The sequence below is a fragment of the Takifugu rubripes genome, chromosome 11, assembly GCF_901000725.2.
Source record: "Takifugu rubripes chromosome 11, fTakRub1.2, whole genome shotgun sequence".
In the NCBI taxonomy this organism is placed as follows: Eukaryota; Metazoa; Chordata; class Actinopteri; order Tetraodontiformes; family Tetraodontidae; genus Takifugu; species Takifugu rubripes.
This window is the reverse complement of record NC_042295.1, coordinates 16,123,128-16,148,584: the sequence shown is the minus strand read 5'-3', so window position 1 is coordinate 16,148,584 and position 25,457 is coordinate 16,123,128. Positions and strand designations below refer to the sequence as shown.

General features: G+C 50.8%; 3 protein-coding genes across 3 annotated transcripts in view; all 3 read left to right on the top strand.

The window, feature by feature from the left end:
* Positions 1-15,548, top strand: part of abcg1 (ATP-binding cassette, sub-family G (WHITE), member 1) — a 21,179-nt gene extending 5,631 nt beyond the window's left edge. Inside the window, exons 3-14 of the mRNA XM_029844213.1 lie at positions 2,352-2,484; positions 2,790-2,840; positions 2,952-3,097; positions 3,199-3,322; positions 4,037-4,151; positions 5,986-6,116; positions 6,217-6,315; positions 11,451-11,619; positions 11,701-11,801; positions 11,879-12,037; positions 14,052-14,170; positions 14,248-15,548. Coding sequence (XP_029700073.1) covers positions 2,352-2,484; positions 2,790-2,840; positions 2,952-3,097; positions 3,199-3,322; positions 4,037-4,151; positions 5,986-6,116; positions 6,217-6,315; positions 11,451-11,619; positions 11,701-11,801; positions 11,879-12,037; positions 14,052-14,170; positions 14,248-14,476 — 1,576 coding nt within the window. The 3' untranslated portion in view covers positions 14,477-15,548. The remainder of the gene's footprint in view (positions 1-2,351; positions 2,485-2,789; positions 2,841-2,951; positions 3,098-3,198; positions 3,323-4,036; positions 4,152-5,985; positions 6,117-6,216; positions 6,316-11,450; positions 11,620-11,700; positions 11,802-11,878; positions 12,038-14,051; positions 14,171-14,247) is intronic.
* A 974-nt stretch (positions 15,549-16,522) lies between these two features.
* On the top strand, positions 16,523-18,338 carry LOC101064952 (olfactory receptor 10A3). Its single transcript, XM_011617978.2, has one exon. It carries the CDS (start codon positions 16,945-16,947, stop codon positions 17,860-17,862), a length of 918 nt encoding a protein of 305 aa, XP_011616280.2. The 5' UTR covers positions 16,523-16,944; the 3' UTR covers positions 17,863-18,338.
* Positions 18,339-22,760: 4,422 nt separating this feature from the next.
* Positions 22,761-23,887, top strand: LOC115251550 (putative gustatory receptor clone PTE03). Its single transcript, XM_029844172.1, has one exon. The coding sequence runs from the start codon at positions 22,761-22,763 to the stop codon at positions 23,676-23,678; it is 918 nt and encodes a 305-aa protein (XP_029700032.1). The 3' UTR covers positions 23,679-23,887.
* The last annotated feature ends 1,570 nt before the right edge of the window (positions 23,888-25,457 follow it).

Genomic DNA, 25,457 nt, shown 5'->3' with positions numbered 1-25,457 from the left:
TGGTCTCAGGCTGGTCTCAGGCTGGTCTGGTTCTGTGGTGTTCTGGTCTCAGGCTGGTCTCAGGCTGGTCTGGTTCTGTGGGTGTTCTGGTCTCAGGCTGGTCTGGTTCTGTGGTGTTCTGGTCTCAGGCTGGTCTCAGGCTGGTCTGGTTCTGTGGTGTTCTGGTCTCAGGCTGGTCTGGTTCTGTGGTGTTTCTGGTCTCAGGCTGGTCTCAGGCTGGTCTGGTTCTGTGGTGTTCTGGTCTCAGGCTGGTCTCAGGCTGGTCTGGTTCTGTGGTGTTCTGGTCTCAGGCTGGTCTGGTTCTGTGGTGTTCTGGTCTCAGGCTGGTCTCAGGCTGGTCTGGTTCTGTGGTGTTCTGGTCTCAGGCTGGTCTGGTTCTGTGGTGTTCTGGTCTCAGGCTGGTCTCAGGGCTGGTCAGGTTCTGTGGTGTTCTGGTCTCAGGCTGGTCCGGGCTGGTCTGGTTCGGGGTGTTCTGGTCTCAGGCTGGTCTTTGGGTTCTGGTCTCAGGCTGGTCTGGTTCTGTGGTGTTCTAGTCTCAGGCTGGTCTCAGGCTGGTCTCAGGCTGGTCAGGTTCTGTGGTGTTCTGGTCTCAGGCTGGTCTGGTTCTGTGGTGTTCTGGTCTCAGGCTGGTCTCAGGCTGGTCTGGTTCTGTGGTGTTCTGGTCTCAGGCTGGTCTCAGGCTGGTCTGGTTCTGTGGTGTTCTAGTCTCAGGCTGGTCAGGTTCTGTGGTGTTCTGGTCTCAGGCTGGTCTCAGGCTGGTCAGGTTCTGTGGTGTTCTAGTCTCAGGCTGGTCAGGTTCTGTGGTGTTCTGGTCTCAGGCTGGTCTCAGGCTGGTCTGGTTCTGTGGTGTTCTGGTCTCAGGCTGGTCTGGTTCTGTGGTGTTCTGGTCTCAGGCTGGTCTCAGGCTGGTCTGGTTCTGTGGTGTTCTGGTCTCAGGCTGGTCTCAGGCTGGTCTGGTTCTGTGGTGTTCTGGTCTCAGGCTGGTCTGGTTCTGTGGTGTTCTGGTCTCAGGCTGGTCTCAGGCTGGTCTGGTTCTGTGGTGTTCTGGTCTCAGGCTGGTCTGGTTCTGTGGTGTTCTGGTCTCAGGCTGGTCTGGTTCTGTGGTGTTCTAGTCTCAGGCTGGTCTGGTTCTGTGGTGTTCTGGTCTCAGGCTGGTCTCAGGCTGGTCTGGTTCTGTGGTGTTCTGGTCTCAGGCTGGTCTGGTTCTGTGGTGTTCTGGTCTCAGGCTGGTCTCAGGCTGGTCTGGTTCTGTGGTGTTTCTGGTCTCAGGCTGGTCTGGTTCTGTGGTGTTCTGGTCTCAGGCTGGTCTCAGGCTGGTCTGGTTCTGTGGTGTTCTGGTCTCAGGCTGGTCTGGTTCTGTGGTGTTCTGGTCTCAGGCTGGTCTCAGGCTGGTCTGGTTCTGTGGTGTTCTGGTCTCAGGCTGGTCTGGTTCTGTGGTGTTCTGGTCTCAGGCTGGTCTCAGGCTGGTCTGGTTCTGTGGTGTTCTGGTCTCAGGCTGGTCTGGTTCTGTGGTGTTCTGGTCTCAGGCTGGTCTCAGGCTGGTCTGGTTCTGTGGTGTTCTGGTCTCAGGCTGGTCTCAGGCTGGTCTGGTTCTGTGGTGTTCTGGTCTCAGGCTGGTCTCAGGCTGGTCTGGTTCTGTGGTGTTCTGGTCTCAGGCTGGTCTGGTTCTGTGGTGTTCTGGTCTCAGGCTGGTCTCAGGCTGGTCTGGTTCTGTGGTGTTCTGGTCTCAGGCTGGTCTGGTTCTGTGGTGTTCTGGTCTCAGGCTGGTCTCAGGCTGGTCTGGTTCTGTGGTGTTCTGGTCTCAGGCTGGTCTGGTTCTGTGGTGTTCTGGTCTCAGGCTGGTCTCAGGCTGGTCTGGTTCTGTGGTGTTCTGGTCTCAGGCTGGTCTGGTTCTGTGGTGTTCTGGTCTCAGGCTGGTCCTAGGTCTGGGTGTTCTGGTCTCAGGCTGTCTCAGGCTGGTCTGGTTCTGTGGTGTTCTGGTCTCAGGCTGGTCTGGTTCTGTGGTGTTCTGGTCTCAGGCTGGTCTCAGGCTGGTCTGGTTCTGTGGTGTTCTGGTCTCAGGCTGGTCTCAGGCTGGTCTGGTTCTGTGGTGTTCTGGTCTCAGGCTGGTCTCAGGCTGGTCTGGTTCTGTGGTGTTCTGGTCTCAGGCTGGTCTGGTTCTGTGGTGTTCTGGTCTCAGGCTGGTCTGGTTCTGTGGTGTTCTGGTCTCAGGCTGGTCTGGTTCTGTGGTGTTCTGGTCTCAGGCTGGTCTCAGGCTGGTCTCAGGCTGGTCTGGTTCTGTGGTGTTCTGGTCTCAGGCTGGTCTGGTTCTGTGGTGTTCTGGTCTCAGGCTGGTCTGGTTCTGTTTGCAGGGAGACGGGGATGAAGGGGGAGATCCTGATCAACGGTCTTCCCAGAGACCTGCGCTCCTTCCGGAAGGTTTCTTGCTACATCATGCAGGACGACATGTTGCTGCCTCACCTGACTGTACAGGAGGCCATGATGGTAGCAGCACCGCGGCTACGCTAATGCTGACACAAACACTTCCAATCAGGGAGTAAAAACTTGAATGTGGATTCAGGATTAAGAGTCAATGCAAAATGTATTTGAGTTCATTTGTCTGAGTCTAATTCTACATTTAGCCTGAAGCTAATGTTGTTAGCTAACCTTCCAAATGCTTTAAACTAAACTCGTGCTTTACAAAGATGACAAAGATTTGGGCGGTTATAGGCTGGCTAACAGGGGCTGCTGCTCCGGTCATGTGACCTGCGACCTTGTAGCGTTTCTGTTGTGTTAATTATTTTCTGCAGGTTTCAGCCAACCTGAAGCTACAGGAGAAAAGTGCAGCTCGCAGGAAGATGGTGAGGTTTACGTCAGACCACTTCCTGTTCCGCTCTGACAGGGTAAACAAGCATTATGACTGTGGGCACGTGTGTGTGTGTGTGTGTGTGTGTGTGTGTGTGTGTGTTCAGGTCCAGGAGATCCTGGTGGCTCTGGGGCTGCTGGAGTGTGTTCACACCAGAACGTGTCACCTGTCAGGGGGTCAGGTGAAGAGACTGGCCATCGCTCTGGAGCTGGTCAACAATCCCCCCGTCATGTTCTTCGATGAGCCGACCAGGTGAGGAAGCTGCACCTCGTTTCCTGTTTCCCTGCAGACGTGATGGGAAGGAGAACCGGATCCTGGACCCTGTGTGATGTGCAGGACTTTGTGTGTTTCAGTGGCCTGGACAGCTCGTCGTGCTTCCAGGTGGTCTCGCTGCTCAAAGCTCTGGCTCAGGGAGGGCGGACGGTGGTCTGCACCATCCATCAACCCAGCGCCAAACTCTTCGAACTGTTCGACAAGGTCAGAACCAGTGACACACAGGTGCTGCTCCCCGTCGGGTCTGATCAGAACAGATTCAGGACCCATGTTTATGTTTTGGAAGGTTGAACTGAAGTGTTGGCTGAGCTTTAAAGGTTGCAGCAGTTTCTGAGCAGAACCTTTTGCTCCGAGACGACTTGCTAAGCCTTCATTGAAATAAGAGGCTGCGAGACCAAGAACATCTAGTCAGGATGTGACAGGGAGCCAATGCTGGACTAATGTGGTCTCTTTTCCTGGTTCTACTCTGGACCAGCTGTGTCCTGGACCAGCTACGTTCTGGACCAGATGTCCAGTCTTAATGCCTGTTCAACAGCCTGGAATAAATCCTGTAGATCAGAGATGTCAAACTCAAATACCCAGTGGTCCAAAATTCAAATTCACAGGCCAACATTGATATTTATTGAAAAAAATCTTTCTCCAGCTATAACAGGGAACCTTTTGATGTATATATATTAAATACAATACCAGAGGACCAGCTCTAATAGTCAGTTGGGATGGTTTCGTGGGCCAAATTTGGCCCACGGGCCAGAGTTTGACACCAATTCTGTAGATGCTTCACTTCACAAACGCTAACTTTGGCCACGCGGTCCAGGAGATAGAAGGCCACCTTTTGGTCCACATCAGTCAGGTCTCTGATAAATTCAATGTGTGCTGACTCACTGTGACCCTCATTGATGACATCATCACATGTCTTAGCTGTATGTGCTGAGTCAGGGTCAGTGTATCTACAGAGGACGGGTCTCTGCTCTGGTTCCGTACCTGAGGGAACTTGGACTCAACTGCCCCACCTACCACAACCCTGCTGACTTTGGTAAGAACTGAAACATGTGACCTGAACCACAGCTGCCGTGTTCCTACTTCTGTGTGACCTTTCTGTGCTAGCAGACAGAAGGACTCCAGTTTAACTAGTACATAAACCCAGTAGCCCCCCAACTAATGCAGCGGTCCACAGAGAGCTTTGCTAAGCGTGCTAGCTCTTTTGGACTGGGGTGTCCAAGGTCCCAGCCTTGCCAGTAAACATTAAGTCTGAAGGCCACTTGGCTCGCTGTTAGCTACCTCAGCCCTAACCCTAACCCTAAAACTCTAACCCTAACCCTCTAACCCTAACCCTAACCCCCTAACCCTCTAACCCTAACCCTCTAACCCTAACCCTAACCCTAAAACTCTAACCCTAACCCTCTAACCCTAACCCTAACCCCCTAACCCTCTAACCCTAACCCTCTAACCCTAACCCTAACCCTCTAACCCTAACCCTAAACTCTAACCGTAACCCTAACCCTCTAACCCTAACCCTCTAACCCCCTAACCCTCTAACCTTCTAACCCTAACCCTCTAACCCTAACCCTAACCCTCTAACCCTAACCCTAAACTCTAACCCTAACCCCATAACCCTAAGACTCTAACCCTAACCCTAACTCTAACCCTAACCCTCTAACCCTAACTCTAACCCTCTAACCCTAACCCTAAACTCTAACTCTAACTCTAACTCTAACTCTAACCCCATAACCCTAACCCTCTAACCCTAACCCTAAACTCTAACCCTAACCCCATAACCCTAAGACTCTAACCCTAACCCTAAACTCTAACCCTAACCCCATAACCCTAACCCTAACCCTCTAACCCTAACCCTAACCCTCTAACCCTAACCCTAACCCTAACCCTAACCCTCTAACCCTAACCCTAACCCTAACCCTCTAACCCTAACCCTAAACTCTAACCCTAACCCCATAACCCTAAGACTCTAACCCTAACCCTAAACTCTAACCCTAACCCCATAACCCTAACCCTAACCCTAACCCTCTAACCCTAACCCTAACCCTCTAACCCTAACTCTAACCCTCTAACCCTAACTCTAACCCTCTAACCCTAACCCTAACCCTCTAACCCTAACCCTCTAACCCTAACCCTAACCCTCTAACCCTAACCCTCTAACCCTAACCCTAACCCTAACCCTCTAACCCTAACCCTCTAACCCTAACCCTAACCCTCTAACCCTAACCCTAAACTCTAACCCTAACCCTAACCCTAACCCTAACCCTAACCCTAACCCTAACCCTAACCCTAACCCTAACCCTAACCCTAACCCTAACCTCTAACCCTAACCCTAACCCTCTAACCCTAACCCTAACCCTAACCCTCTAACCCTAACCCTAACCCTCTAACCCTAACCCTAACCCTCTAACCCTAACTCTAACCCTAGCCTCCAGGACGAGGCTGCGCTCACCCTGGGGCAGCAGAGATCCACCAGCACAGATCCTGGCGTGGTGACCAAGGATGGGCCCACAGCCGAGAGGATGGAGCCTCCATACCAGCAGAAGGCTGGAAGTTCAGGGCTGGAACACTGTATGACTCGTGTCCCCACGGGGGACCGAGTCTCCTGGTCTTTGAGTATGATCAGGACCAGTTTACCTGGCCTGACTGGGGCCCCCAGGACACCCTGATGCACCATGACGAGGTGGCATCTTAGCACCCGCCAAATGTGATCTGATTGGATCTGTGACACGTTTCCGTCATCGCTCTTTTTTAAACGTTTTAAATGAACTGATGTTAACGGCGTGTTCTTGATCTTTGTCTTAAAAATGTACACAGCCGCCGCTCAAGTGCATCTAACACTGATCACTTCCTGTCATGTGACTTGGTGGCAGTGATGGAAGTGGCGTCTGGAGAGTACGGAGACCAGATGGTCCACTTAGTGAAGGCGGTTCAAAAAGACCAGCAGGCAGAGTCCAACGGTGACGCCAAGCCCCTCCCCCTCCTGTGGCAGCGCACAGACGAGGTGACTCCTGAGGCGCTGCAGCGTCCTGGTGCTGCTGCGTCCAACCAGGAGTTCTGGAGGTTCTGCAGAACGTTGAGCTGAAGGTGTGTTTGTGTGACAGGAGAACGTGTCTGAAGGCTGCCACAGCTTCTCTGCTAGCTGCAAGACGCAGTTCTGCATCCTGTTCCACCGCACGTTCCTGAGCATCCTACGAGACTCTGTGAGACACACGCAACACAGCACGCAACACAGCACGCAACACAGCACGCAACACAGCACGCAACACAGCACGCAACACAGCACGCAACACAGCACGCAACACGACACAGCTCGCAACACAGCACGCAACACAGCACGCAACACAGCACGCAACACAGCACGTAACACGACACAGCTCGCAACACAGCTCGCAACACAGCACGCAATACAGCACGTAACACGACACAGCTCGCAACACAGCACGCAACACAGCACGCAACACAGCACGCAACACAGCACGCAACACAGCACGCAACACAGCACGTAACACAGCACGCAACACAGCACGCAACACAGCACGCAACACAGCACGCAACACGACACAGCTCGCAACACAGCACGCAACACAGCACGCAACACAGCACGCAACACAGCACGCAACACAGCACGCAACACGACACAGCTCGCAACACAGCACGCAACACAGCACGCAACACAGCACGCAACACAGCACGCAATACAGCACGTAACACGACACAGCTCGCAACACAGCACGCAACACAGCACGCAACACAGCACGCAACACAGCACGCAACACAGCACGTAACACAGCACGCAACACAGCACGCAACACGACACAGCACGCAACACAGCACGCAACACAGCACGCAACACAGCACGCAACACAGCACGCAACACAGCACGCAACACAGCACGCAACACAGCACGCAACACGACACAGCTCGCAACACAGCACGCAACACAGCACGCAACACAGCACGCAACACGACACAGCTCGCAACACAGCACGCAACACAGCACGTAACACGACACAGCTTGCAACACAGCACGCAACACAACACGCAACACAGCACGCAACACAGCACGTAACACAGCACGCAACACAGCACGCAACACAGCACGCAACACAGCACGCAACACGACACAGCTCGCAACACAGCACGCAACACAGCACGCAACACAGCACGCAACACGACACAGCTCGCAACACAGCACGCAACACAGCACGCAACACAGCACGCAACACAGCACGCAACACAGCACGTAACACAGCACGCAACACAGCACGCAACACAGCACGCAACACGACACAGCTCGCAACACAGCACGCAACACAGCACGCAACACGACACAGCTCGCAACACAGCACGCAACACAACACGCAACACAGCACGCAACACGACACAGCTCGCAACACAGCACGCAACACAACACGCAACACAGCACGCAACACGACACAGCTCGCAACACAGCACGCAACACAGCACGCAACACAGCACGCAACACGACACGCAACACAGCACGCAACACAGCACGCAACACAGCACGCAACACAGCACGCAACACGACACAGCTCGCAACACAGCACGCAACACAGCACGCAACACAGCACGCAACACGGCACGCAAGACGGCACGCAACACAGCACGCAACACGACACGCAACACAGCACGCAAGACGACACGCAACACAGCACGCAACACGACACGCAACACAGCACGCAACACGACACGCAACACAGCACGCAACACGACACGCAACACAGCACACGCAACACAACACACAACACACGCAACACAACACGCAACACAACACACAACACGCAACACAACACACACACACACAACACACAAAACGCAACACAACACGCAACACAACACACGCAACACAACACGCAACACAACACACAACATACAACACAACACGCAACACAACACGCAACACAACACACAACACACAACACAACACGCAACACAACACACAACACACGCAACACAACACGCAACACAACACACACAACACGCAACACAACACGCAACACAACACAACACACACAACACACAACACAACACGCAACACAACACACAACACACGCAACACAACACGCAACACAACACACAACACACAACACAACACGCAACACAACACACAACACACGCAACACAACACGCAACACAACACACACAACACGCAACACAGCACGCAACACGACACAGCACGCAACACAGCACGCAACACAGCACGCAACACAGCACGCAACACAGCACGTAACACAGCACGCAACACAGCACGCAACACAGCACGCAACACGACACAGCTCGCAACACAGCACGCAACACAGCACGCAACACAGCACGCAACACGACACAGCTCGCAACACAGCACGCAACACAGCACGTAACACGACACAGCTTGCAACACAGCACGCAACACAACACGCAACACAGCACGCAACACAGCACGCAACACAGCACGCAACACAGCACGCAACACAGCACGCAACACAGCACGCAACACGACACAGCTCGCAACACAGCACGCAACACAGCACGCAACACAGCACGCAACACGACACAGCTCGCAACACAGCACGCAACACAGCACGCAACACAGCACGCAACACAGCACGCAACACAGCACGTAACACAGCACGCAACACAGCACGCAACACAGCACGCAACACGACACAGCTCGCAACACAGCACGCAACACAGCACGCAACACGACACAGCTCGCAACACAGCACGCAACACAACACGCAACACAGCACGCAACACGACACAGCTCGCAACACAGCACGCAACACAACACGCAACACAGCACGCAACACGACACAGCTCGCAACACAGCACGCAACACAGCACGCAACACAGCACGCAACACGACACGCAACACAGCACGCAACACAGCACGCAACACAGCACGCAACACAGCACGCAACACGACACAGCTCGCAACACAGCACGCAACACAGCACGCAACACAGCACGCAACACGGCACGCAAGACGGCACGCAACACAGCACGCAACACGACACGCAACACAGCACGCAAGACGACACGCAACACAGCACGCAACACGACACGCAACACAGCACGCAACACGACACGCAACACAGCACGCAACACGACACGCAACACAGCACACGCAACACAACACACAACACACGCAACACAACACGCAACACAACACACAACACGCAACACAACACACAACACACACAACACACAAAACGCAACACAACACGCAACACAACACACGCAACACAACACGCAACACAACACACAACATACAACACAACACGCAACACAACACGCAACACAACACACAACACACAACACAACACGCAACACAACACACAACACACGCAACACAGCACGTAACACGACACAGCTCGCAACACAGCTCGCAACACAGCACGCAATACAGCACGTAACACGACACAGCTCGCAACACAGCACGCAACACAGCACGCAACACAGCACGCAACACAGCACGCAACACAGCACGCAACACAGCACGTAACACAGCACGCAACACAGCACGCAACACAGCACGCAACACAGCACGCAACACGACACAGCTCGCAACACAGCACGCAACACAGCACGCAACACAGCACGCAACACAGCACGCAACACAGCACGCAACACGACACAGCTCGCAACACAGCACGCAACACAGCACGCAACACAGCACGCAACACAGCACGCAATACAGCACGTAACACGACACAGCTCGCAACACAGCACGCAACACAGCACGCAACACAGCACGCAACACAGCACGCAACACAGCACGCAACACAGCACGCAACACAGCACGCAACACGACACAGCACGCAACACAGCACGCAACACAGCACGCAACACAGCACGCAACACAGCACGTAACACAGCACGCAACACAGCACGCAACACAGCACGCAACACGACACAGCTCGCAACACAGCACGCAACACAGCACGCAACACAGCACGCAACACGACACAGCTCGCAACACAGCACGCAACACAGCACGTAACACGACACAGCTTGCAACACAGCACGCAACACAACACGCAACACAGCACGCAACACAGCACGCAACACAGCACGCAACACAGCACGCAACACAGCACGCAACACAGCACGCAACACGACACAGCTCGCAACACAGCACGCAACACAGCACGCAACACAGCACGCAACACGACACAGCTCGCAACACAGCACGCAACACAGCACGCAACACAGCACGCAACACAGCACGCAACACAGCACGTAACACAGCACGCAACACAGCACGCAACACAGCACGCAACACGACACAGCTCGCAACACAGCACGCAAACACAGCACGCAACACGACACAGCTCGCAACACAGCACGCAACACAACACGCAACACAGCACGCAACACGACACAGCTCGCAACACAGCACGCAACACAACACGCAACACAGCACGCAACACGACACAGCTCGCAACACAGCACGCAACACAGCACGCAACACAGCACGCAACACAACACGCAACACAGCACGCAACACAGCACGCAACACAGCACGCAACACAGCACGCAACACGACACAGCTCGCAACACAGCACGCAACACAGCACGCAACACAGCACGCAACACGGCACGCAAGACGGCACGCAACACAGCACGCAACACGACACGCAACACAGCACGCAAGACGACACGCAACACAGCACGCAACACGACACGCAACACAGCACGCAACACGACACGCAACACAGCACGCAACACGACACGCAACACAGCACACGCAACACAACACACAACACACGCAACACAACACGCAACACAACACACAACACGCAACACAACACACAACACACACAACACACAAACGCAACACAACACGCAACACAACACACGCAACACAACACGCAACACAACACACAACATACAACACAACACGCAACACAACACGCAACACAACACACAACACACAACACAACACGCAACACAACACACAACACACGCAACACAACACGCAACACAACACACACAACACGCAACACAACACGCAACACAACACAACACACACAACACACAACACAACACGCAACACAACACACAACACACGCAACACAACACACGCAACACAACACGCAACACAACACGCAACACAACACGCAACACAACACACGCAACACAACACACGCAACACAACACGCAACACAACACGCAACACAACACACGCAACACAACACGCAACACAACACGCAACACAACACACAACACAACACGCAACACAACACGCAACACAACACACAACACGCAACACAACACAAACAGAGCGCACAACACTGTAACACACGTGTGACCCGATGTCGGGGCTGTGCAGGTGCTGACCCACCTGAGGATCTTCTCCCACATCGGTATCGGTGTCCTCATTGGTTTGTTGTATCTGGGCATCGGCAATGAGGCCAAGAAGGTTCTGAGTAACTCGGGGTTCCTCTTCTTCTCCATGTTGTTCCTCATGTTTGCTGCGCTGATGCCCACCGTTCTCACCTGTGAGTTCATGCTCGTTCCAGCGCCCACGTGCACTGGCTGGTGCATGAGGACACTTGTCGATGTGACCTTTAACCCCTCAGTTCCTCTGGAGATGGGAGTTTTCCTGAGGGAACACCTGAACTACTGGTACAGTCTGAAGGCGTACTACTTGGCTAAAACCATGGCGGACGTCCCCTTCCAGGTGACACCTGTGTTGTGTAGCGCCGGTGCTGTTCATGTCCTGTCTCCTGACGTCTGTGGTTCCCTCTGCGTGCACAGGTGATCTTTCCTGTGGTGTACTGCAGCGTGGTGTACTGGATGACGGCTCAGCCCCCCGACGCTGTGCGCTTCCTCCTCTTCCTGTCTTTGGGGGTCCTCACCTCTCTAGTGGCTCAGAGTCTGGGCCTTCTGATCGGAGCTGCCTCCACCTCACTGCAGGTCTGAACACCTGAACACTCACCTGTGGCACATGATTCCACTCCCGCTGTTAATGAGCCAAACACACCGAAGACATTTGAGTCTCCCGACTCAGATCTAGTTTGGAGGCACAGGACAGACCAGGCCAGACACAGAGAGACAAACGGAGGCCAGACACAGAGAGACAAACAGAGGAGAGACACAGAGAGACAAACGGAGGAGAGACACAGAGAGACAAATGGAGGAGAGACACAGAGAGACAAACGGAGGAGAGACACAGAGAGACAAACGGAGGAGAGACACAGAGAGACAAACGGAGGAGAGACACAGAGAGACAAATGGAGGAGAGACACAGAGAGACAAACAGAGGAGAGACACAGAGAGACAAACGGAGGAGAGACACAGAGAGACAAACAGAGGAGAGACACAGAGAGACAAACGGAGGCCAGACACAGAGAGACAAACAGAGGAGAGACACAGAGAGACAAACAGAGGAGAGACACAGAGAGACAAGCGGAGGAGAGACAGAGAGACAAACAGAGGAGAGACACAGAGAGACAAACGGAGGAGAGACACATAGAGACAAACGGAGGAGAGACACAGAGAGACAAACAGAGGAGAGACACATAGAGACAAACGGAGGAGAGACACAGAGAGACAAACAGAGGAGAGACACAGAGAGACAAATGGAGGAGAGACACAGAGAGACAGAGAGACAAATGGAGGAGAGACACAGAGAGACAAATGGAGGAGAGACACAGAGAGACAAGCGGAGGAGAGACACAGAGAGACAAGCGGAGGAGAGACACAGAGAGACAAATGGAGGAGAGACACAGAGAGACAAGCGGAGGAGAGACACAGAGAGACAAGCGGAGGAGAGACACAGAGAGACAAGCGGAGGAGAGACACAGAGAGACAAACGGAGGAGAGACAGAGAGAGACAAATGGAGGAGAGACACAGAGACAAATGGAGGAGAGACACAGAGAGACAAATGGAGGAGAGACACAGAGAGACAAACGGAGGAGAGACACAGAGAGACAAATGGAGGAGAGACACAGAGAGACAAATGGAGGAGAGACACAGAGAGACAAATGGAGGAGAGACACAGAGAGACAAATGGAGGAGAGACACAGAGAGACAAACGGAGGAGAGACACAGAGAGACAAATGGAGGAGAGACACAGAGAGACAAATGGAGGAGAGACACAGAGAGACAAACGGAGGAGAGACACAGAGAGACAAATGGAGGAGAGACACAGAGAGACAAATGGAGGAGAGACACAGAGAGACAAACGGAGGAGAGACAGAGAGACAAATTAAGGAGAGACAGAGATGGAGACAAACGGAGGAGAGACACAGAGAGACAAACGGAGGAGAGACACAGAGACAAACGGAGGAGAGACACAGAGAGACAAATGGAGGAGAGACACAGAGAGACAAACGGAGGCCAGACCCAGCCCCCCCATCAGCAGGAGGGTCCCCCTACATGAGCCTGGTCCTGCTCAAGGTTTCTTCCTGTTAAAGGGGAGTTTTTCCTGCCACTGTTGCTTGTCTGGGGTCAGGCCCTGGGATTCTGGAGAGGGTCTAGAGACAATTTTGAGTGTATAAGACGCTATATAAATAAAGATTGATTTGATTTGATTTGATTTATTACTAGGATACTACGAGACCAAGAACCGACAACTATTTAGTGGTAAAGGCACTAAAAAAGATGGCGTCTAGAGATAAACAGCATCAAAATCAAACACAAAAGGGAAGTCGTTTCATTTGGGGAGACTTGCTGCCTGTTTGGCCTTGGCCCACTGGAGTTTTTATTCTAACTTCTACTTTTGGGATGCGGCACGAGATTCTGTTTGTTTTCTTCTGGATTTGATGGGCTGGAACACCCACAGATAACACCAAACTGCGGCATGATGTCACTTCCTGCTCCCTAACTGCAGTTACGAGGGTCACCTGCAGACCACCCAGAACCTGACAGTTGGAGAAGCTCTCCGAATGCCTCCTCCCGGATGATTTGTGTTTGTGTGTCCTGCAGGTGGCGACATTTGTAGGTCCGGTCACAGCAATACCGGTCCTGCTGTTCTCAGGGTTCTTCGTCAGCTTTAACACCATTCCTTGGTACCTGCAGTGGATATCCTACATCTCCTACGTGAGGTATTAAGCCAGTCCACGTGTGTCCCAGTATAACCAGTGCGTTTATCACATCTGCGGCCTCTTGTATCCTCTTCCAGGTATGGGTTTGAGGGGGTAATCCTTTCCATCTATGGTCTGGATCGCATGGATCTCCACTGTGATGAGGATGACACGTGCCACTTCCAGAGGTCTGATGCTATCCTGAAGGAACTGGACATGCTCGATGCCAAACTCTACCTGGACTTCATCATCCTTGTAATCTTCTTCTTCGCTTTGAGGCTTCTTGCTTATTTTGTCCTCCGTTACAAGATCAATGCAGAGAGGTAGACAAGAATCGGGTCCAGGACCAGGACTGAGCACGTAGCAAAGAATCCGTAGGCCAAAGCTAGCGTGCAGCTGCGAACTGCTCTTTCATTTTTATCGCAGAGGTAACAAACGTTCAAGACTGCTGGTTAAAGGCAAGAGTGAGGGAACATCAGATCCTTAGGGAAAAGAGCTGGCCTCCTTAATCCTGAAGTTTTGAACTGTGCAACAAACTAAATCTGTCCAACGGAGCTGGAAATGACTTGATCTGACGGTGGGTGAACTTTGACCCTTGTAAAAGAATGTCAATACAGGCACCACACTGTGTGACCGCATCACTTCACATCTCACAGTGAATAAAGACCTGGGAATAACCTTTGGAATCGCAAATTTGCATAACTTTTGTGATGTTTTGCTTCTGTAATGTATGAAGCCGTGCTGGTGGACCTCCAGAACATTCTGGACTATAAGCAGGTTGACACCACTGGACAACGGTCCAGTTTTCACAAATGTGGGACGATCAAACAGACCCACAAAGTTGAATCCTTCGTATCGTATCGTCAGTCGTGTTTGTGGGTCAGTTTCAGTCTGTTACGGTCTAATATTTGAACGGTTGGGCGGGGTCATCAGGGTCATCGGGTGTAGGATGGTGGACATGACAGAGAAGTTCAAAGGTCACCTCAGGTCGACAACATGTTTGTCCATCAGCTGCTGATTCAACAAACTCCCTCTGAACCAAATTAGAACGGAGCTGCGAACCTTTGGGACCAATCAGCACTGTTTGGTTTAACCATTCTTCAGAGGACTGCAGCCATGACAACGTCCCCTCAGACCATGTCTGAAGTTGTGTGTCCACCCTAACGAGAGGATGAGCTAAACATCTAAACCTGCATCCACCCCAAACGCAAGTGATGCAAGTTTGATCACGTGACCGTTTTCACCACATCAACATCTTGATTTTCAGAGTGACCATGTCTGGTTCCTCAACACGTCTTGATCTTGTTGAGGTCCATCACCTGGTTCCCCCAGAACCTGAGGCTGGACCAGCTCCCCATCCACCCATCCCTCCATCCATCCACCCATCCCTCCATCCATCCATCCCTCCCTACATCCACCCACCCACCCATCCATCCATCCATCCATCCATCCACCCACCCATCCCTACATCCATCCATCCATCCCTCCATCCATCCACCCACCCACCCATCCACCCATCCCTCCACCCATCCCTCCATCCACCCATCTTGGTGCTCTATTCCAGATTCTGCTCATTAGAGGTAGCACATCACTGTCTAAAAACCTTCAATGCTGGAATGTGTGGAGCTCTGGGTGATTTCATGGAATACCTCAGATCTCCTAGAGCTTTGTGTGTACTCTTTGACTCATCTCACCCTCAGCTGTGATCTACAGTCATCCTGCACCCTTTGGTCCCCAGCTTCTTCCTGAGTCAAGCTTGTCCAGCTAGTTAGATTCAGCTAGTTAGTTATCAGGCGGTTTGCTTACCTCTCGTTGGCTCCTTGACCTGTGGCTTCTACTAGTGCACATTGGGGACCTACTACATTTGGGTCTGGCTCTGGCCTCTCCCAGTGCACATTTGTGGGTTGATGGGCCTGTGTGTGAATCTGTGGTTATTTTTTGCTTTACTGGTCTGGGGAAAATGTGGTTGTGGTTCCTCTACCTCAGGGGTGTCCAATCTACGGCCCGCGGGCCAACTGTGGCCCTTTGTCCATTTTTAATTGGCCCGCAAGACATTTTATAAATAGAATAGAATATGGCCCGTACTTCAACTTTTGCTTGAGTGTATTGGACTTCTTAGTTTTAACACCAGGACCAGAGCTTGATGACCCGATTTACATACCCAGCTGATACTCACCAGAATATTTTACTAAATTTATACCCACGTCCAGTTCAGTCTGTTAATGTTGATAACCATTTCAAGTGAACGTTATTAGGTGTGCTCCTAAACCTAATAACTTAAATAACAAGCTTGAAATCTACCAGTTTCATTTTCCCCTTTATTGTTTTTTCTCTGTCCTGTAAATCTCCTAAGAAGAAATCTGAGGCTGCTGTTCTGGGAATGAGCTACCAAAGCTTTTTCTGAATCACTCAGTAAAGATCCATTTATGGAAAGCTGTTATGAAGGCAGTTTTGTCTTTAATTATATTCAACAATATAACATATTTGACCACTTTTAATTGATTTTTCTAACTTTAATACACTAAAGTTGAGGCTATATACCTAATTTCTTGTAAGTGGCCCAGCCCCTCCTATATTTTTATGTATTTGGCCCTCGGTGAAAAAAGTTTGGACACCCCTGATCTACCTGATGACCTGTTGATGTGCACACTGTTTTCCTGTGCAGACTGATGATGTCACTGTGGGCCAGTAGGTGTGACCGCCAGGTGGGCTCAAGGACTAGATGGTATAAAGATCACACAGCTCTCATGTGAGTCCACTCCTGTCATCATGCTACATTTACACCTTTAGCAGTGATGCTTAACTCCACCTCGGTGTTCTATTTCATTCTCGGAGCTTATTTTCCGTTTGGTAATTTGAGGTATTTGTATTTTCTGTTGACTGGGTTGCTTTATGTTGTTGTTGTTGTTGTCAATGTGTCGCTCATTGTTGTGATCTGCATGAACAGAAGTCTCCACGAGCCCATGTACGTGTTGCTGTGCAGCCTGTTTGTGAACGAGCTGTACGGCAGCACAGCCTTGTTTCCCTTCCTGCTGCTGCAGATCCTCTCAGACGTTCACACCGTCTCGGCCTCCTTCTGCTTCCTGCAGATCTTCTGTGTCTACACGTATGGAGCCATCGAATATATGAACTTAGCTGTCATGTCGTACGACAGATACCTGGCCATCTGTCACCCTCTGCAGTATCACACACGGATGACGTGTCACAGGGCATTCGTCTGGATCGCAGCTTTGTGGTTTTATTCCGTTGTGAAATTTTTGATAACTTTATCCTTGAACATGAGATTAGCGCTCTGCAGAAACCTCATCAATAGTTTGTACTGTCAGAACTACCTTGTGGTGAAGTTGGCATGCTCCGACACCAGAATCAACAACATTTATGGCCTGTTCGGTATCGTGGTGTCTGTGGTGGTTCCTCTGGTTCCCATCCTTTTCTCCTACATGAAAATTCTTCAGGTGTGTTTTTCTGGCTGTAGGCAGACACGGCAGAAGGCCGTCAGTACCTGCACCCCCCACCTGGTCTCTCTTCTCAACTTCTCTTTCGGCTGTTGCTTTGAGATCCTTCAGAGCAGGTTTGATATGAGCAGTGTTCCCAGGATGCTGCGGGCGATCCTGTCTCTATATTTTCTTCTCATCCAGCCTCTCCTCAATCCTCTCATGTATGGACTGCAAATGTCTCAGATCCGCAAACTGTACAAACATCTGTTCTCCTGAGGACGGAGCGGGTATCATCTGCACCGACGGTTTTACAACGGACACGAATCATTCAGCAAGGTGAAGGATCAAACGTGTATATTACGTACAACAACTGGAACGTGGAACCAAAAGTCCTTAATTAATCAATAAACTCTCACATGTATTTAATTTTCATTATTTGCACTTGTATGTTCAAAAAAGATTCAATCAAAACTGCTGAGCCAGCAGAATCCTGTGTTGCTCAGTGCTGTCATCACTTCCAATAAATGGATTCACCTGTCCTCATCCACTGTCCTGCAAATCACCTGTAGAGGTTTCTCATCAACAACAATTTTAGTCATTAAATCAAACTCAAATTAGTAGAGTTTTGAAACTCGGGTGTGTCTCTTTGAATATGAACAAATAATTGAAGACTGGGAACATTCACACATCACATTATCACAGTTTAATTCAATGTAAAATCTCTTGTTATTTTTACTGTCTTGGTCCTCGATCAGTTTTAACCTATTTAAAACCAGTGGAAAAGCAGTTCTTGGTATTTATATCATCATAATATCATCTGACTTTCATATAATAATCTAGACATGAGAGGGTAGTTCTGTACAAATCTGAAGCATTCTGCTAATAATCAATGATGAAAGTCTGGGTTTGGACCACATCAGTCAGAACCACAACATCAGTCCGTTTCGTTTCATTTAGTTTTCTGCTGCTTATCCGGATCCAGGTCACGGGGGCAGCAGCTTCAGGAGGGTGCCAAGACAGCCCTCTCCCCGGCCACTTCCATCAGTTCTTCCGGGGGAACTCTCAGCCGCTCCCAAGCCAGACGAGAGATGTAATCTCTCCACCTCGCCCTGGGCCAGCCCCTAGGCCTCCTCCCGGTGGGACATGTCCGGAACACCTCTAAAGGGAGGCGTCCGGAAGGCATCCTAGCCAGATGCCCGATGCACCCCAACTAACCCTAACCCTCTCGATGTGGAGGAGCAGCGGTTCTACTCCGAGCTCCTCCCAGATGTCCGAGCTTCTCACCCTATCTCTAAGGCTGAGCCCGGCCACCCTGCGGAGGAAACTCATTTCAGCCGCTTGTGTCCGCGATCTCGTTCTTTCGGTCATCACCCAGCGTTGATGGCCATAGGTGAGGACTGGGACGTAGATCGACCGGTAGATCGAGAGCTTTGCCTTCCGGCTCAGCTCCTTCATTACCATGACGGATCGATTTAGCGCCCGCATCACTGCTGACGCCGCTCCGATCCGCCTGTTGATCTCCCGTTCCATCCTGCCCTCACTCGTCAATAAGATCCCGAGATACTTGAACTCCTCCACCTGGGGCAGGACCTCCTCCCCAACCCGGAGAAGGCACTCTACCTTTTTCCGAGCAAAGACCATGGACTCTGACTTGGAGGTGCTGATCCGCATCCCTGCCGCTTCACACTCGGTTGCGAACCGTCCCAGCATTTGTTGGAGGTCTCTGCTCGATGGCGCCAGAAGAACTACGTCATCCGCAAAAAGCAGCAATGAGATCTTCCGCCCACCGAACTCGACACCCTCCACTCCCCGGCTGCGCCTAGAAATTCTGTCCATAAAAGTTATGAACAGAACCGGTGACAAAGGGCAGCCCTGGCGGAGTCCAACCCTCACTGGGAACGAGTCCGACTTACAACCGGCTATCCAGACCAAACTCCTGCTCCTTTGGTACAGGGACTGGACGGCCCTTATCAAGGGACCTTCCACCCCATACCCCCAGAGCACCCCCCACAGGATGCTCCTGGGGACCCGGTCATAGGCCTTTTCCAAGTCCACAAAGCACATGTGGACTGGTTGGGCAAACTCCCGACTCCCCTCAAGCACCCCAGCAAGGGTAAAGAGCTCATCCGTGGTTCCACAACCGGGGCGAAACCCGCGTTGTTCCTCCTCGATCAGAGGTTCAACTATCAGTCTAATCCTCTTTTCCAGCACCCTGGCATAGACTTTCCCAGGGAGGCTGAGGAGTGTGATCCCCCTATAGTTGGAACACACCCTCTGGTCCCCACTCTTAAAAATAGGAACCACCACGCTGGTCTGCCAGTCCAAGGGCACTGTCCCCGATGTCCACGCAATGTTGCAGAGGCGTGTCAACCAGGACAGTACCGGTCAGCTGCTTCCGGAGACCCACAGACCAGCCATGACCTGTAGGCCTCTTTCTTCAGCCTGATGGCTCCTCTCACCTCTGGTGTCCACCATCGGGTACGGGTATTACCGCCACGACCAACATGGCCCATTCAGCCTCAATGTCCCCTACCGCCCTCGGAACCCGATCAAAGCTCTGTCGGAGGTGGGAGTTGAAGACAAGCCTGAGGGGTTCCTCCACCAAGCGTTCCCAACAGACCCTCACTAAGCGTTTGGGCCTGCCAGGTCCACGCGGTGGCTCCCCCCCCCACCTGATCCAACTCACCACCAGGTAGTGATCAGTTGACAGCTCTGCTCCTCACTTCACCCGAGTGTCCAAAACATAGCCGCAGATCAGCTGACATGACTATGAAGTCAATCATTGACCTACGGCCCAGGCCGTCATGGTGCCAAGAGCACCGATGAACAACCTTATGTTCGAACATAGTGTTAGTTATGGCCAAACTGCCACTAGCACAGAAGTCCAATAACTGAACACCACTCTGGTTCTGATCGGGCAGACCGTTCCTCCCAATCACGCCTTTCCAGGTCACACTGTCGTTGCCCACGTGAGCGTTGAAGTCTCCCAGCAGCACGATGGAGTCCCCAGTTGGGACACTGTCCAGCGTCCGTCCTAGGTCCTCCAAAAAGGGCGGGTACTCTGAACTATTGTTTGGTGCATACGCACAAACAACCGTCAGAACCCGTTCCCCGACCCGAAGGCACAGGGAAGCAACCCTTTCGCTCGACCGTGAGAACCCCAACGTTGAACTAGAGAGTCTGGGGGCAAGCAAAAAGCCCACCCCCGCTCTCCGTCTCTCTCCCTGAGCAACTCCAGCGTAGAAGAGTATCCAACCCCTCAAGGACTTGGGTTCCTGAGCTGATGTTATGTGTGGAGGTGAGGCCGACCATATCTAGTCGGTAACGCTCAACCTCCCCCACAAGCTCCAGCTCTTTCCCCGCCAGTGAGGTGACGTTCCATGTTCCAAAAGCCAATTTCCATAACCGATGATCGGACCGCCAAGGCCCCCGCCTTGGTCCGCCGCCCAATCCACACTGCACCGGACCCTTCATGCACCCCCTGCGGGTGGTGGGTCCACTGGAGACGGGAGTGTCCACATAGCTGGTTCGGGCTGGGCCCGGCTGGGCCCGGCCGGGCCCCATGGATGTAGGCCTGGCCACCAGGCGCTTGCCATCGAGCCATCGATTAGGGTTAGGGGTTGGGATTAGGGTTAGCTTTAGTGTTAGGGTTGAGGTTATGGTTAGAGTTGGGTTGGGTTGGGGTTTAGGGTTAGGTAAGGTTGGGGTTAGGGTAGGTATCTTAATTATTAGGGTTAGGGTTAGCGTTAGTGTTAGGGTTGGGGTTCAGGGTTTGGTTTGAAACTTTCTTTGCACTAGACCACTGATCGGTATGATGGCAGAGTGTGGAGGTCAGGGTCCCTTCCCACTGGAGGTCAAAGTTCAAGACCAGGTAGGGCCAAGGAGAGAGATGAGAGCAGGCTCTCCCAGGCAGACATCAATGAACCAATAAAAGGGTGAGAGGATTTTTATTAAGTTGACTGACAATAAAACAAGGTGGAGGGTTAAAAATGTTTTATTCGAAAGGAAATCTTTTATTTCAAATTTGATTGGAGGTTAAACCAATTTTAAATAAATAAAAAATGTGTGATAAGAATAGGAAAGAAAATAAATAAATAAAAGAGACAGGTTAGATTTATAAGAAATATTAAATTATTTGAGATGACTGGGGAGGGTGGTTCTAAGAATGGTCGTTGAGGCCATTTGGTATAATTGTGCCTAATTTGTTAACCCATATCTGTTCCACTCTCCTCCTTTGTCCCACTGTCCAGCAGTTGTTGGTTTCAAGCCCCGAGATGATGAGGTGGCTGACCGGGTGTTCCTGAAAGTGCTGGTCTAGGGGGGTGCCGAGTCGACCTCCTGCTATATTGTAAAGGTGTTGTGTCAGGCGGGTGTGTATAAAGTTTTGGGCTTCACCTGTGTAGTGTTTGTGGCAGAGGGTACATGTGATGATGTAGACGACATTAGTGGAGCGGCTGTGAGTGAGGCCTAGTGTGGGGAACCCTGTACCGGTGTATGCCTTTTGCATGAATTTTCGGTTTTGATAATGTTGGCTGTGTTTGAGTCGGGGTGTGATGGTATGATCGGAGAATTTGGATGTGGTGAGTATGGAAATGCGACTTCTGCTTTTTCTGTGTGCTGAGATGATTTTATGGTTGTGGGAGGATGGGTGTTGCTGCAATATGGTGAAGAAGATTTGTTTGATAATGCACTGTAAGGTTGTGGTTCTGTGTGAGAAGGTTGAGATGAAAGGTATGGTCTGTGGTTGTGGGGAAAAGGATGAGCTATGTGGGTCTGGGACTTTCCCTTGATTGCCCTCTATGTTAGGGTTATCTGCTAAGGTGTCAGCAGATGTCGCTGGCTCCTTGACCTGTGGCTTCTACTAGTGCACATCGGGGACCTACTACATTTGGGTCTGGCTCTGGCCTCGCCCAGTGCACATTTGTGGGTTGATGGGCCTGTGTGTGAATCTGTGGTAATTTTTTGCTTTACTGGTCTGGGGAAAATGTGGTTGTGGTTCCTCTACCTGATGACCTGTTGATGTGCACACTGTTTTCCTGTGCAGACTGATGATGTCACTGTGGGCCAGTAGGTGTGACCGCCAGGTGGGCTCAAGGACTAGATGGTATAAAGATCACACAGCTCTCATGTGAGTCCACTCCTGTCATCATGCTTCATTTACACCTTTAGCAGTGATGCTTAACTCCACCTCGGTGTTCTATTTCACTCTGGGAGCTTATTTCCCTGTTGGTAATTTGAGGTATTTGTATTTTCTCTTGACTGGGTTGCTTTATGTTGTTGTTGTTGTTGTCAATGTGTCGCTCATTGTTGTGATCTGCATGAACAGAAGTCTCCACGAGCCCATGTACGTGTTGCTGTGCAGCCTGTTTGTGAACGAGCTGTACGGCAGCACAGCCTTGTTTCCCTTCCTGCTGCTGCAGATCCTCTCAGACGTTCACACCGTCTCGGCCTCCTTCTGCTTCCTGCAGATCTTCTGTGTCTACACGTATGGAGCCATCGAATATATGAACTTAGCTGTCATGTCGTACGACAGATACCTGGCCATCTGTCACCCTCTGCAGTATCACACACGGATGACGTGTCACAGGGCATTCGTCTGGATCGCAGCTTTGTGGTTTTATTCCTTTGTGAAATTTTTGATAACTTTATCCTTGAACATGAGATTAGCGCTCTGTAGAAACCTCATCAATAGTTTGTACTGTCATAACTACCTTGTGGTAAAGTTGGCATGCTCCGACACCAGAATCAACAACATTTATGGCCTGTTCGGTATCGTGTTGACTGTGGTGGTTCCTCTGGTTCCCATCCTTTTCTCCTACATGAAAATTCTTCAGGTGTGTTTTTCTGGCTGTAGGCAGACACGGCAGAAGGCCGTCAGTACCTGCACCCCCCACCTGGTCTCTCTTCTCAACTTCTCTTTCGGCTGTTGCTTTGAGATCCTTCAGAGCAGGTTTGATATGAGCAGTGTTCCCAGGATGCTGCGGGCGATCCTGTCTCTATATTTTCTTCTCATCCAGCCTCTCCTCAATCCTCTCATGTATGGACTGCAAATGTCTCAGATCCGCAAACTGTACAAACATCTGTTCTCCTGAGGACGGAGCGGGTATCATCTGCACCGACGGTTTTACAACGGACACGAATCATTCAGCAAGGTGAAGGATCAAACGTGTATATTACGTACAACAACTGGAACGTGGAACCAATAGTCCGTAATTAATCAATAAACTCTCACATGTATTTAATTTTCATTATTTGCACTTGTATGTTCAAAATAAATTCAATTAAAACTACTGAGCCAGCAGAATCCTGTGTTGCTCAGTGCTGTCATCACTTCCAATAAATGGATTCACCTGTCCTCATCCACTGTCCTGCAAATCACCTGTAGAGGTTTCTCATCAACAACAATTTTAGTCATTAAATCAAACTCAAATTAGTAGAGTTTTGAAACTCGGGTGTGTCTCTTTGAATATGAACAAATAATTGAAGACTGGGAACATTCACACATCACATTATCACAGTTTAATTCAATATAAAATCTCTTGTTATTTTTACTGTCCTGGTCCTCGATCAGTTTTAACCTATTTAAAACCAGTGGAAAAGCAGTTCTTGGTATTTATATCATCATAATATCATCTGACTTTCACATAATAATCTAGACATGAGAGGGTAGTTCTGTACAAATCTGAAGCATTCTGCTAATAATCAATGATGAAAGTCTGGGTTTGGACCACATCAGTCAGAACCACAACATCAGTCCCAATTTCTTAAACCATAAAGAGTGGAGTATCTGCCTGGTGAAGACAGCAGCTTTAGAAGTAGCTGCACCTCATTCACCTGGAAACCTGTGCTGCACCTGCGGATGGTCTGTCCTGGACACGAAGGTCCTGTCAGCTTCAGTTTTAAAATAGCCAGAATTAAACATCTGGCAGAGAAGCCAGACGTTAAAGATGAGATCTAACCTGGACTTCCTGAACAAGATCTTGGAGTTTGGTGTGCATTAGGGTTTAGGTTAGGATCAGGGGTTAAAGATAGGTTTAGGGTTAGGGGTTAGGGTAGGTATCTTAATTATTAGGGTTAGGGTTAGCTTTAGTGTTAGGGTTGGGGTTCAGGGTTAGAGCTGGGTTGGGGTTTAGGGTTAGGTTAGGTTGGGGTTAGGGTAGGTATCTTAATTATTAGGGTTAGGGTTAGCGTTAGTGTTAGGGTTGGGGTTCAGGGTTTGGTTTGAAACTTTCTTTGCACTAGCCCACTGATCGGTATGATGGCAGAGTGTGGAGGTCAGGGTCCCTTCCCACTGGAGGTCAAAGTTCAAGACCAGGTAGGGCCAAGGAGAGAGAAGAGAGTAGGCTCTCTCGGGCAGACATCAATGAACCAATAAAAGGGTCAGAGGCTTTTTATTAAGTTGACTGACAATAAAACAAGGTGGAGGGTTAAAAATGTTTTATTCGAAAGGAAATCTTTTATTTCAAATCTGATTTGAGGTCAAGCCAATTTTAAATAAATAAAAAATGTGTGATAAGAATAGGAAAGAATAAATAAAAGAGACAGGTTAGATTTATAAGAAATATTAAATTATTTGAGATGACTAGGGGAGGGTGGTTCTAAGAATGGTCGTTAAGGCCATTTGGTATAATTGTGCCTAATTTGTTAACCCATATCTGTTCCACTCTCCTCCTTTGTCCCACTGTCCAGCAATTATTGGTTTCAAGCCCCGAGATGATGAGGTGGCTGACCGGGTGTTCCTGAAAGTGCTGGTCTAGGGGGGTGCCGAGTCGACCTCCTGCTATATTGTAAAGGTGTTGTGTCAGGCGGGTGTGTATGGAGTTTTGGGCTTCACCTGTGTAGTGTTTGTGGCAGGGCTATGTGGGTCTGGG